The sequence below is a fragment of the Harpia harpyja genome, chromosome 12, assembly GCF_026419915.1.
Source record: "Harpia harpyja isolate bHarHar1 chromosome 12, bHarHar1 primary haplotype, whole genome shotgun sequence".
NCBI lineage: Eukaryota > Metazoa > Chordata > Aves > Accipitriformes > Accipitridae > Harpia > Harpia harpyja.
Genome location: NC_068951.1, coordinates 4,672,764 through 4,684,796, shown reverse-complemented (window position 1 = coordinate 4,684,796; position 12,033 = coordinate 4,672,764). Strand labels below are relative to the sequence as shown.

Here is a 12,033-nt window from a genome sequence, read left to right as displayed (position 1 = left end):
GAAGGATCCCTCGGAGCTCTGGCAGGGGAGCACAGGCAGGCTGCCAAAGAGGAGCCCGGAGACGGGCAGGTTGTGGGGCAGGGCCGTGCTGGGAGCTGCGGAGGAGCCGGACTGTTTCTTCCATCCTGTCCTGTGCAAATCTGTCCCCTGATTGCCCCCCGTCTGCAGGCGCTGCCGGTTTGGGTTTGATGAGATCCGGATGATAGCGCGGGCTGCGTTCGTCGGCTCCCGACGGCTGCTGTGGCACGTTGAAAGCGATCCCCCAGCCTCGCGCGCGCAGCGTGGGCAAAGCCACGTGGTCTCTCGCAATCCCGCACGGGCGGTTGAGCCGCTGCTCCGGCTAAACACGGCAATCCAGGGCTTGCGTATTCCCAGCGCGGGGATATATCTAGGTAAAGGGCGTCTCGTATCGAGCAAGAGCCCTGTGCCTGGGCCAGCTATCCTCTTGTGGGAGGAGAGATCCCTCTGAGCCGTGTCAGGGGAAGGGCTTGCACTGGCTGCAGGAGACTGGTGGAGAGAGAAGCTTCTCCGAAGGTAACTTTCTGTTTTCTTCATTTTTTATTGAGTCGTCTCCTTTCTTGGTCGGGATCGGGGCTGTGTCACGCAGCTGCGGTGTCGGGCAGGGAAGGGCACGTTTTAACGGTTGCAAGGGAACCTCGGTGTCTCGTTTGGTTAGGCAGGGACTGCAGGCAGATCTCTCGTCCTGACTAAAAAGTGAAGGACTGCTCCCGGGAAGCAGGATGAAACCTCTGGAATGTTCCGGCGTGTTTCCGCAAAGCCATGCGAGGGCCTTGCAGTTTTGGGAAGACGGGTGCAGACTGGCTCAAGGTGCACAGCTCTGCTTCCAGCCGAGGCCAGGGTCGTCTCCGTGCTTCGGCTCCTCGGGAGCATCCCTGTGAGAAGAGGGTGGGGTGGCTGGTGGGTTTAAGGGTATCCCCGAGCTAGGAGGAAGCACCCGCAGAAGAAGATTTCTCAGCCACCCCCGGAGATGCTGGATTGCCATGAGAGGTGCACTCCCTTGGTGGACCCTGCGCAGGTAGGACGGGGCATTGGAGGGCGTCAGCCCTGAGCAGTTGCCTCGGGAGCAGGAGGCCGCCCACGGAGGACGACATCTCCGAGCCTTGCTCCGGGTGGGATATCTCTTGGTGGTGGCCCCACATTGAGTGTTCCCAGGCCTGAGCAGCCCTCGGCGGGCCCGTAGCGAGCCGGGTCTTGCTGCTCTCTCTTTGCAGCGCTGAGCAGCCATGGAGAGGATGCAGGAGGTCGTTGGGCGGGCGAGAGCCGCCTTCAACTCGGGCCGGTGCCGCTCGCTGGAGTTCAGGATGCAGCAGCTGAAGGCCCTGGAGCGGATGGTGCAGGAGAAGGAGGAGGAGATCCTGGCAGCCATCAAGGCAGATCTGCACAAGGTGTGGGCTGGGGGGAGGTTTCTCCCTTCTGCTGTGCCTGGACAGCGGTCAGCCCTGAAGGGCAAGCGGGGGGGCCCAGGGCTGCCTTTGCTGTGCCAGACGGCTTTTGCTGATGTCCCCCACGGTGCTGGCTCTGCCTGTGTCCCGCCAAGGTCTGCTACCGCCATTCCTGAGAAGGAGCTAGCCTGAGGCAGGACTGTGAAGGCAGGCCCTGGCTGCCAGGCCTTGGCTTCTGCTGCACACGAAGCCCCGTGTACCCAGACTGACCGTCTTCTATCGGGGATCCTTTGGGGCAGCACGACCAACATCAGACACTTTGCACCAGCAGAATTTACCTTGCTTCCCTGGTCTGCTGTAGTGGCTGTAGAAGATGGGTGCCTTCACCATCCCTTCCCAAGCTTCCTCTTGTTGCAGAGTGGACACAATGCGTACGGCCATGAGATCCTGGGCGTTCTGGGGGAGCTGGCCCTGGCCATGGACAAGCTGCCGTCCTGGGCAGCCCCTCGGCCTGTGAAGAAGAACCTGCTGATGATGCGGGATGAGGCCTACATCTGCCTCGAGCCGCTGGGGGTGGTGCTGATCATCGGGGCCTGGAACTACCCCTTCGTCCTCATCATGCAGCCTTTGGTCGGGGCCATCGCAGCAGGTGGGGACCCGCCACAGCTCCTCTCCTTTGTGGGTCCGTGGGTGGGTGCTGCGGGAGGCAGGAGAGGAGCGCGAGGGCAAAGCGGCCGTGCTGCATTCGTCTTGTAGGCAATGCCGTGGTGGCGAAGCCGTCGGAGATCAGCGAGAACACGGCTCAGCTGGTGGCTGATCTCCTCCCCCAGTACCTTGACCGGGTGAGTGTGGCCTCGTGTCGGTCCCCGGGTCTCTGTGTGCCATGGTGATGTACGGGGTTGGGGTGACGCCAACACCTTCGCCCCGCAGGAGCTGTACCCTGTGGTCACTGGGGGGGCAGCCGAGATGACAGCGTTGCTGACGCAGAGATTCGATCGCATCCTGTATACCGGCAACTCCACAGTGGGCAAAATCGTGATGGCAGCAGCCGCCGAGCACCTGACGCCCGTCACCCTGGAGCTGGGTGGGAAGAGCCCCTGCTACATTGACAAGGACTGTGACCTGGCTGTTGCCTGCAGGTCAGGTTGCTGAAGCCCTTGGCAGGGTCTCAGCGGTGGGGCAGGGACCCCGTGGGCAGGTGGACGTCTCTGGACCGTTGTTCCCAGACCGTGGGTGTCGCTCAGGCGCTGTTGGCCGGGCTGTGGGGTCTGGAAGGGACTGCCCGTGGAGAAAGCATCTCCCTTTCCCCCACAGGCGGATAACGTGGGGGAAGTACATGAACTGTGGGCAGAGCTGCATCGCCCCGGACTACATTATGTGCGACCCGTGCATCCAGAGCAAGGTGGTGGAGAACATCAAGGCGGCTCTGCAGGTGAGCGTGGAGTTCCTCGTGCTGTGGGAGTCGTTCCTGTTACAGCCCAGGTCTGAGTTTCTGGAGCTGCAGCCCTGGAGCTGCGGCTGTTGTGGCGGTGTGTTGAGCGCTTTGGTTCTGCTGTGCCCTTTGGCAGGAGTTCTATGGGGAAGACGTGAAGTCGTCTCCGGATTACGAAAGGATCATCAACAAGCGTCACTTCCAGAGGATCCTGGGCCTGTTGGAAGGGCAGAAGATTGCTCACGGGGGAGAAGCCGATGAGGCCTCCTGCTTCATAGGTGCTCCTGGCAGCTGTTGGGGAGGGGAGGTGGTAGCAGGTGCCTTTTGGGGGCTGAGGGTGTCTGTGGCTTGTTTGGTGAGTGTTGTACGCAGGCGGTGCCCAGGACGAGGTCCTGCGATAGACCGCGTCTTCTGTCCTGCTCACACCGTCTCCTTCCCGCCTGTTTGCCTCAGCACCGACTATCCTCACTGACGTTTCTCCGGAGTCAAAGGTGATGGAGGAGGAAATCTTTGGACCGGTCCTTCCCATTCTGACCGTGAAGAGCGTAGACGAAGCCATTGAGTTCATCAACCGTCGGGAGAAGCCCCTTGCCCTGTATGTCTTCTCCAACAACAAGAAGGTGGGTCCGGGCTGTGCTCCCCTGCGGAGGCTTCTCTGCTCAGTTGAATCCTGAACGTGGCCGGGTCCCAGGCACGGCTCCCCGCAGGACCTGTGTCTTCTCCTCTTTGGATGTGAATCACAGCGTTTGGCTCACGGGGGCCGCGAGTGTCCCCCGAGCTGCTGGAGGCTCCCAGCCTCCTGCTGAAGGACTCTGCGTTTGCATGACTTTTGTGAAATAGAAGGAGAAAAAGGTGAATTTCCTCGTTGGTGCCATGTAGTCTTTCATGGTTAACTTAGTTACTTTTAATACGTTGCTAGGGAGGCGATCTCCCAGGTTTCCGTCTTTGCCATCCCTCCTCTGAACTTTCCTTGACTTAACACTGTGCGGAGAGGGCTTGTCTGAGTTGTCTGCGAGAGAAAGTGAAGACGATGGCCTGTTGGCTCGTAGCTCCCCTCCCATCCTGCTCAGGCGTGTGGTCTGGTCTCTTCTGGGCCTTTGTAACATTTTTGTTGGTTTGTTTTCTTTTGCCAGTTAATCAAAAGAGTCATCTCAGAAACCTCCAGTGGGGGTGTGACTGGAAATGATGTCATCATGCATTTCTTCCTCTCAACCTTACCCTTTGGTGGTGTTGGTAAGTTACTGGAGCTCCTTAAGTGTTGTGGCTTGCTGGGCGGTGTGACCCAGGGAACAGCAGCTGTTGGTTTGTGTCTGCCTGTTACAGCTGAAGGGTCTCTGTATAGCAGATCTCAATAATAATAACAATTATTATTTCCGGGAGTACATGAGGACAGGGGCCAAAAGGGAGAAAACTTTTTTTGGTGTGTTTTGGGGAAGACTGAAGCATTTAGTGCAGACTGATGTGAAAGGTGCTTTAAAACCATGAGCTGCGACTGGAGTGATCGCAGTAATTGCAGGAGGAAGGGTAGGACTTCAGCTTGGGGAGGATTGGAACAGGCTACAGAACAGCCTCCGGGAGCTTTGCAGAAGAGGGTTTGGGTGTTTACAGTGCTCGCAAGCTGACAGCGAACCAGCAGCGTTGTGCTGCTGTGAACAGCGCACGCAGTCCTGGAATTGAAAAACGGAGGTGTACCCTGCAAAGCTCCTCAGGAAACTCTTCTCACACAGCACCGGTCGGATCTCAGAGCCTCGGCACAGTGCTTTGAGGGGGAGCTAAATCTAGGGAAGAGGTGGAGATGGGCACAGCGAGCAGCGCACACAGGAAGACAAGGAAATACTGGCGAGTGTGTAGCGAAAAGGAGGTGGGGAAGAAGAGGGATGGAGTACAGGTGGACACCTTAGAGCCTGAGAAGTGCTGCAGAGAGGAAGGATCAGTTGTCCCCTCTGCAGGCACGTGGAGGAGACGTTGTGCTTTTAAACTGGAGCGAGGCAGGTGCAGGGCAGGTAACGTGCAGTGCAGCTGGCAAGCAACTGCAATTGTCCTGTGCCGCTTCTTGCCCTGCTGGTGGCCCCAAGCGGCCAAAGGTTTGACTGGCTGAGCCTGCGGAGTGACCTGCCTGGGTCGTGTCCCTCAGGTAACAGCGGGATGGGCGCCTACCACGGCAAGCACAGCTTTGAGACCTTCTCCCACCGCCGTGCCTGCTTGATCAAGGACCTGAAGATGGAGGGTATGAACAAACTCCGGTACCCACCTAGCAGCCAGAAGAAGGTGGACTGGGCCAAGTTCTTCCTCTTGAAGCGATTTAACAAGGGCCTAGTGGGACTGGTCGTCTTGGTCCTGCTGGGGGTTGTGGCAGCGGTGGTGATAAAGGTGAGCTTTGGGTCTTGGCCCTCTGCGTGAGTGCATGTGCAATTCATCTGACCTTCTGCAAGTTCACTCTTTGCAGCTGCAGCCCTTTCTTAGAGCCTGGCCTGTTTTTTCTGTCGTGAGGCTTATGATATCTGGCCTGCCTGAAATTATCAAGATCTGCCGCTCGCTCTTGCAAGTGGTATCTAGAACAGAAATGTCCTCCGAGAGATGTCGTAGGCTGCTGTAGGATTTGTTGCCCTGCCTTGGTAGGGGATCCCCGTGAGAAGCTCCCTCCAGAGGCAGAGGTTGGTACGTTTTGGAGAGGTGAGGAGTGCTTTTGACTCCAGGCCTTTCTTGAGCAGCGTTGTGAGCTGCTCCGCACGCAGCCTAGCCCAGACGGCTGCAGTTCTGTGCCATGGCGCCCTGGGGAAGGGAGGCTGTGTCCTAAAGCCTAGGGCTACGAGGAGCTCTTGCTCCTCGCCCGGTTGCAGCCGCCATCTGACCTCAGCTCGGTTATTTCTGCTTCCTCCCCTGCTCCTGGCTGGCTAGTGCGGAAGGGTGGGATGTCCTCCCCTCTCTGCAGGAGGCAGAAGCCTGCTGGTGCTGGCTGGAGGACTCGAGACGCCTCCCGAGATGGAGGGGCAAGATCTAAAACTCCAAGCGTGATCGCTGGTGGTTCTCCGTGGCTGGCAGACCAGGCACGATGTGCGGCTGCGCCGGCTGCTGCTTGCAAGGGTGGCAGGGTGGACCAGGACTCTGCCCTTCAGTCTGTTGTGTGCTGCGACTCCCGCGAGGAGACGAGACGCGCAGGAGCCCAACAAGCCGGGGGAAATAACCTGCCTGCTTATTTGGGTGCGGGAGGAGGCGTAAGAGCCGACAAGCGGCTGAGGCCTTGAAGCACCAGCCAGGGAGGCAGCCCCTGTCTAGGGGAATGCCTTCTCAGCGAAGGGGGGAAACTCACGGCGTCTTGAAATGCTTTGGGTTTTCTCAGAATCACCAGTCTGTGCTGAAGAGAAAAGCTCTCTTGATTGTGCTGGCTGTTCAGAGGCTGGGCTGGCTGAGTGTGTGGTAAGGAGGAGCAGGTTTCAGAGCACTGCTGTGGCTGTCACAGTGAGGTAGGAGCCTTTTTCTTCTCCTGCGTGTAGACGTGGTTTGAGACGGGGCAAAGCCTTGTCTGAGTAGTGACTGCGGGGCCTGCAGAAGGTTCGCCCTGGAGCCGGAGAGCGATGCTTTCCCTGGCAGTGCTCGGAGCTCGCACAGCGTCCGAGATAACCAGTCCGTGCATGCTGAGGGGGCAGGAGACCGGCGAGCTGGACCCTGGGGAAGTCACCCTGAGCGAAGGAGCTTTGCTTCAGGCTGTTCTAGAAGGGGAGTTGGGTTTGTGTCAGCAAATCCTTCACAGGACGTTGGTGTTGTGTTTTGCTTTCGCAGATGGTTTGCTGCTGAAGAGAGGAGAAGGCGCCACGTGCAAGCCATACTCCGAGTGCTCGCTTTGTGTCTGTTCCCTTAAGCTGAGAAGTCATTTTTGTTTCTTTCGTACTGGGTCATTTCAGTGGGCTGTTGAGCGCACAGAGTAGCCTTAGAGAGGCACTAACCAAGAGAAGGCTCGGACTCCTGTTTACTAAAAAGCCGTTCTGATACGGAGGGACCACTGGGTGCAAGCTCTCGAAAGGAGGACTGCAGAGCAAGAAATACCAGTCCCTACGTCCACCCCATGCCACGCAGAGCTCTGCTTCCAGGGACGCGCACGCTGTGTCTTGCACCGAACCGCTTCCCTTTCTGCAGTGACAAAGAGGAGCTTAAGTTTCAGCTGTGATTGGGTGGACGGTGTTTTCCCTGCAGCGTTCGGGGTGGTCTGTCTTCTGCTGTGCCCCGAACAACCACCCTCTTGGTGACGAGTCTGAGACAGGCTGTGCTGGCTGATGCGTGTTAGCGATAGCGATGGTTATGAATAAACCTAGCGAGGTTCCCCTTGCCGTTTAATTGAGGTGAAATATTCCTGGATCTCTGCGAAGCAGAGTCGTCCACAGCTGGTCAGGGGATGCAGGCTGACGCCCTTTTTGGGGCTCTGGGTTTCATCGTGTGCCTGTAACCGTTATCTGGCAGTTAGCAAATTCCAAAGACGCTACCTGCACTGCCTGTGTTTTGCTGGTAGGAGTGTCTCGGGCTCATACAAGAGAACTTTCAGGCCTCCTGTTTAGAGAAGTGGGAATCACAAAGTACCCTGTTGTGGGTTAGCCCGGCTGGGCATCTGAGCCCCACACAGCCGCTCGCTCGCTCCCCCAGTGGGCCAGGGAAGAGAATGGGCGGGGTAAAAGGGAGAAAACTTGTAGGTTGAGATAAAGCTAGTTTAGTAGGTAAAGCGAAAGCTGGGCGTGCAAGCGAGCCAATTGAGGAATACATGAATTACTTCCCCTCGGCAGGCAGATGTTCAGCCATCCCCAGGAGAGCAGGGCTTCATCGCACGTAACGGTGACTTGGGAAGACAGACGCCGTAACTCGCACTGTCCGCTCCCCGCCTTCATCTTTCCCCCCTCAGCTTGTATGGCTGAGCACGACGTCCTATGGTCTGGAATAGCTGTCGCTTTGGTCAGTTGGGGTCAGCTCTGCCAGCCGTGTCCCCTCCCCGCTTCTCGCCAACCCCAGCCTACGCGCTGGCGGGGTGGTGTGAGAAACAGAGAGCCCTTGACGCTGTGCAAGCACTGTTCAGCAACAGCTGAACCACGGGTGTGTTACCGACACGGTTTTCGTCACCAATCCAAAACGCGGCACCATCCTAGTGGGAAGAAACTTAGCGACTGTGATGAAAATGAACTCCATCCCAGCCAAAACCAGTACAAACCCATTCCTGGTCAGATTCCTCCAAGGGAAAACAATTACTGAAAGAGCGTGTACTCCTTTGTGTTTGAGCTTCTGGGTCTGCCGTAATCTTGCGCTGGGAGATAATATGGGGCTTGTCCTAGCTTGGGGAGAGGATGCTGGAGAAATGGAAGGTGAATGGACCTTAGAAATCTTAACATTTAAATAAGGAAAAATTAAAAATTATTCTTAAATGCAATTACTCACAAGAGAGGAGAAGATGACATTTACTGCGCAATAGGTGGGGTTTCTTCATGTCTGGTGAAAATCCATGTGCTAAGCCTTTTTAATGATCTATTTTGCAAGTACTAAATAAACACTGAGAATTTAAGTAATAAACCGTGCGTGTAAGTCCCTGCAGCGTCCTGGGGAATCCTGCCCATCCTCTGCCGCTCCTGGCTCTGGCCAGGGCTTGGCCAAACATGACACGTGTGTTGCGAGGTGCCTCTGCCCCCACACAGGAGTGCGGGTCCCCACCGCGATGACCTCCTGGCAGGGAGCACAGGCAGGCTGTCAAAGAGCAAGGTGGTGGAGAACATCAAGGCGGCTCTGCAGGTGAGCGTGGAGTTCCTCGTGCTGTGGGAGTCGTTCCTGTTACAGCCCAGGTCTGAGTTTCTGGAGCTGCAGCCCTGGAGCTGTGGCTGTTGTGGCGGTGTGTTGAGCGCTTTGGTTCTGCTGTGCCCTTTGGCAGGAGTTCTATGGGGAAGACGTGAAGTCATCTTCGATTTACGAAAGGATCGTCAACAAGCGTCACTTCCAGAGGATCCTGGGCCTGTTGGAAGGGCAGAAGATTGCTCACGGGGGAGAAGCCGATGAGGCCTCCTGCTTCATAGGTGCTCCTGGCAGCTGTTGGGGAGGGGAGGTGGTAGCAGGTGCCTTTTGGGGGCTGAGGGTGTCTGTGGCTTGTTTGGTGCGTGTTGTCCTGGGCACCGCCTGCGTACGAGGTCCTGCGATAGACCGCGTCTTCTGTCCTGCTCACACCGTCTCCTTCCCGCCTGTTTGCCTCAGCACCGACTATCCTCACTGACGTTTCTCCGGAGTCAAAGGTGATGGAGGAGGAAATCTTTGGACCGGTCCTTCCCATTCTGACCATGAAGAGCGTAGATGAAGCCATCGAGTTCATCAACCGTCGGGAGAAGCCCCTTGCCCTGTATGTCTTCTCCAACAACAAGAAGGTGGGTCTGGGCTGTGCTCCCCTGCGGAGGCTTCTCTGCTCAGTTGAATCCTGAACGTGGCCGGGTCCCAGGCACAGCTCCCCGCAGGACCTGTGTCTTCTCCTCTTTGGATGTGAATCACAGCGTTTGGCTCACGGGGGCCGCGAGTGTCCCCAGAGCTGCTGGAGGCTCCCAGCCTCCTGCTGAAGGACTCTGCGTTTGCACAACTCCCCGTGTGCCCCAGCTGGCCGGGCCACTCTGGTGGATGCTGGTTCCTTGCATGTCTCCCGCCCCTGCTCCAGGCTCTGTTGTGCCAGCTTCAGGAATTTACGTCAGGGCTTTGCTCTGACACAGCAGCCCCAGGCGGTTCGGGTGGGAGGGCTGAGGAGCACCCCAGGCTCCTGCAGATGTACCGCCGCCTCCGACCTGTCCTGCTGAGATGGAGCCTTTTCATTCCATTTCTGTTCCAGCTGGGCAGATCTTGTGTTTAAGTAATGTAAAGCCAGCCTCTCTCAAGGAACAAGGTACAGCCTGTTCCCCTCCACAAAGGAGGATGCAGGCATCACCTTGGCACCCACCCACTCTGGTAAATGCCGTGGTGTTGGTGGCCTGTCTTGATTTCCCTCTGTTCTGTGCCATCTCTCGTTCTGGGTAGTTGATCAGACAGGTGATATGAGAGACCTCCAGCAGTGGCGTGACAGGCAACGATGTCTTCATGCACTCTGGTTCCAGATCTACCCTTCGGCGGTGTGGGTAAGTCCCTGCTCCATCCCATATGTCTGGTTTCAGTCTCCCAGAGGCAGCCTCTGACCCAGGTGCCGTCATGCCCGTTTGGCAATTCAGAAACTTTTAGCTGCAATTTCCCATTAATATTATTTTCACTGGTGGGTTCCTTTGTAAAAAGGCTCATTAGTGGTTGGGGCAGTGTTGGTGCCAGTGGGAGAGGAAAACCCTCTGGCACATCTGTCCACAGCTCCAGTTGTCCCATGCTGGGGCATGGCATGAATTTGCTTGTGGCCAAGTGGCTGTCTGAGTTTCCACGGTCACTGTCAGGCTCATGGCTTTGTGTCAGAGACAACCTGGCAGTGGGTAGAGGGCTGAGGTCTTGGGTGTTTCTGATGGCAGGTTGCTGAATGTCCTTCTTATGTCCCACTGCTTGAAATAATAGACTCTGTTCCTCCTGTCCTCGACCCTAGTGTAATTTTTGTGGGAGAAGCAGGACTGGCCCTGGGGAGGAGAGGACTGCTGCCGTTAACATTGCAAGGGTGGTTGCACATAACCAGCCTGAGCAGCACCAGTTCAAGGCAGCGAGCAGGTCCTCACTTATTTCTGGGTAGTTATTAAAGCTGCTCTTTGCTTCTCTGCCTTTGGGGAGCAGAGCAGCTGCTCCAGGTGTGAGAAGCACCGTGACCAAGCTTTCCTGGTGTCCTGGGGGCTGCCAAACAGAATTTAAGAAATGCAACTGTCACCGTGCATGATGTGACCTGCCTGGGTTGTGTCCCTCAGGTAACAGCGGGATGGGCGCCTACCATGACAAGCACAGCTTTGAGATCTTCTCCCACCGCCGTACCTGCTTGATCAAGGACCTGAAGATGGAGGTTGTGGACAAACTCCGGTACCCACCTGGCAGCCAGAAGAAGGTGGACTGGGCCAAGTTCTTCCCCTTGAAGCGATTTAACAAGGGCCGAGTGGGACTGGTCATCTTGGCCCTGCAGGGGATTGTGGCAGCGGTGGTGGCAAAGGTGAGCTTTGGGTCTCTGCTTTCTGCACGATTGTGTGTTTCCCAACTCTGTCCCCTGAGCCCCACCTAGTCTCAGCCTCCATTGCCCCGTTGCCTCAGGCTCTGCTCCGTCCCTGTGGGACTCAGCCTTGTTTCTGTGCCTCTCTTGATGGTGTCCCCCGGACGAGAGGGACGATCAGCAGTCAGCAGCACTCCGGACCTGTAACCCGCCACTCACTCCCTGCAGTCCTAGTGCTGAACAGTGTTTTGCTGCAATTTCTTTTCTTCTAAGGCAGCCAATGCACTGAAGAGGTAGAAGCAAATGAAATGTACCTAAAGCAGAGAAGTCCCAAGCTGGAGGCTCTAGCTCCTGCTGAAGCACAGGAATTGATTCAGACCTACACCATCGGTCATGCCTCAGCAGTGAGTGGCGGCAGATGGAAGGAGGCAGCATCTGCCCTGCTTCGCAAACGGGAGCGCATCTAAAAGCTCTTGGGAATGGGGGAATCATTTGTCACAAGGGCATCAAAACAAAGCCAGCTGTCACTGACCTTGTTATCTACATAACACCTCGCGTGATCCCCATAGAAAGCTGTCTCATACCAGCAATAAGCCTAACAAAATGTGGGTCTTACGGATGGGGACAGTCCAGGCTGGTTGTCCCCAGCAGCCTGCCCAGAGCAGAGCGAAAGAGCCTCTAGGAACCTGCAGCATCCCATCCTTGAAAGGACTCACGACCGAACGGATGATGTCTCATTGCAGGGGAAACCACCTTTAGCCATCCAAGGTGTGCAAAGGCTACCTGAGGGGACAGCAAAGGCTTTCTGAGCTGTGGCCACACTCTGCCCCGAGGACTCGAGGAGTGCCGGGGACCATCACACCGCCGGTGCACTGCGTGTGGGGCTGCGTGCCAACAGGGGCATTGCTGCGACCAGAGTCCCAGGTCTGGGCAAGTCCTTGGCCAGAGTGGCTGAGCAGCCAGCCCTCTCATCTGTAACTGAACTCCCATTTTTTTATTGGTTTACTGGTAGTCTTTTACCTTCAGACTTGTAACTGGAAGCTGACCTTGCGCCTTGCTGAATAAAACCTTTGTTTTACTGTGAAGGCCACCTGGGG

General features: G+C 56.7%; 2 protein-coding genes across 2 annotated transcripts; both read left to right on the top strand.

The window, feature by feature from the left end:
* The first annotated feature begins 1,192 nt into the window (after positions 1 to 1,192).
* LOC128149446 (aldehyde dehydrogenase family 3 member A2-like) lies at positions 1,193 to 8,382 on the top strand. The gene is made up of 11 exons (XM_052804667.1): positions 1,193 to 1,406; positions 1,821 to 2,052; positions 2,160 to 2,245; positions 2,334 to 2,542; positions 2,718 to 2,835; positions 2,972 to 3,113; positions 3,289 to 3,455; positions 3,969 to 4,068; positions 4,970 to 5,205; positions 6,176 to 6,299; positions 6,616 to 8,382. The coding sequence occupies exons 1-10, from the start codon at positions 1,245 to 1,247 to the stop codon at positions 6,254 to 6,256; spliced, it is 1,533 nt and encodes a 510-aa protein (XP_052660627.1). The 5' UTR covers positions 1,193 to 1,244; the 3' UTR covers positions 6,257 to 6,299; positions 6,616 to 8,382.
* Positions 6,411 to 11,999, top strand: LOC128149155 (aldehyde dehydrogenase, dimeric NADP-preferring-like). The gene is given in 9 exon segments (XM_052804018.1): positions 6,411 to 6,561; positions 7,724 to 7,773; positions 8,485 to 8,598; positions 8,735 to 8,876; positions 9,052 to 9,218; positions 9,853 to 9,917; positions 9,919 to 9,950; positions 10,704 to 10,939; positions 11,210 to 11,999. Coding segments are annotated over 9 exon segments (981 nt in total). The 3' UTR covers positions 11,234 to 11,999.
* Positions 12,000 to 12,033: the final 34 nt, after the last annotated feature.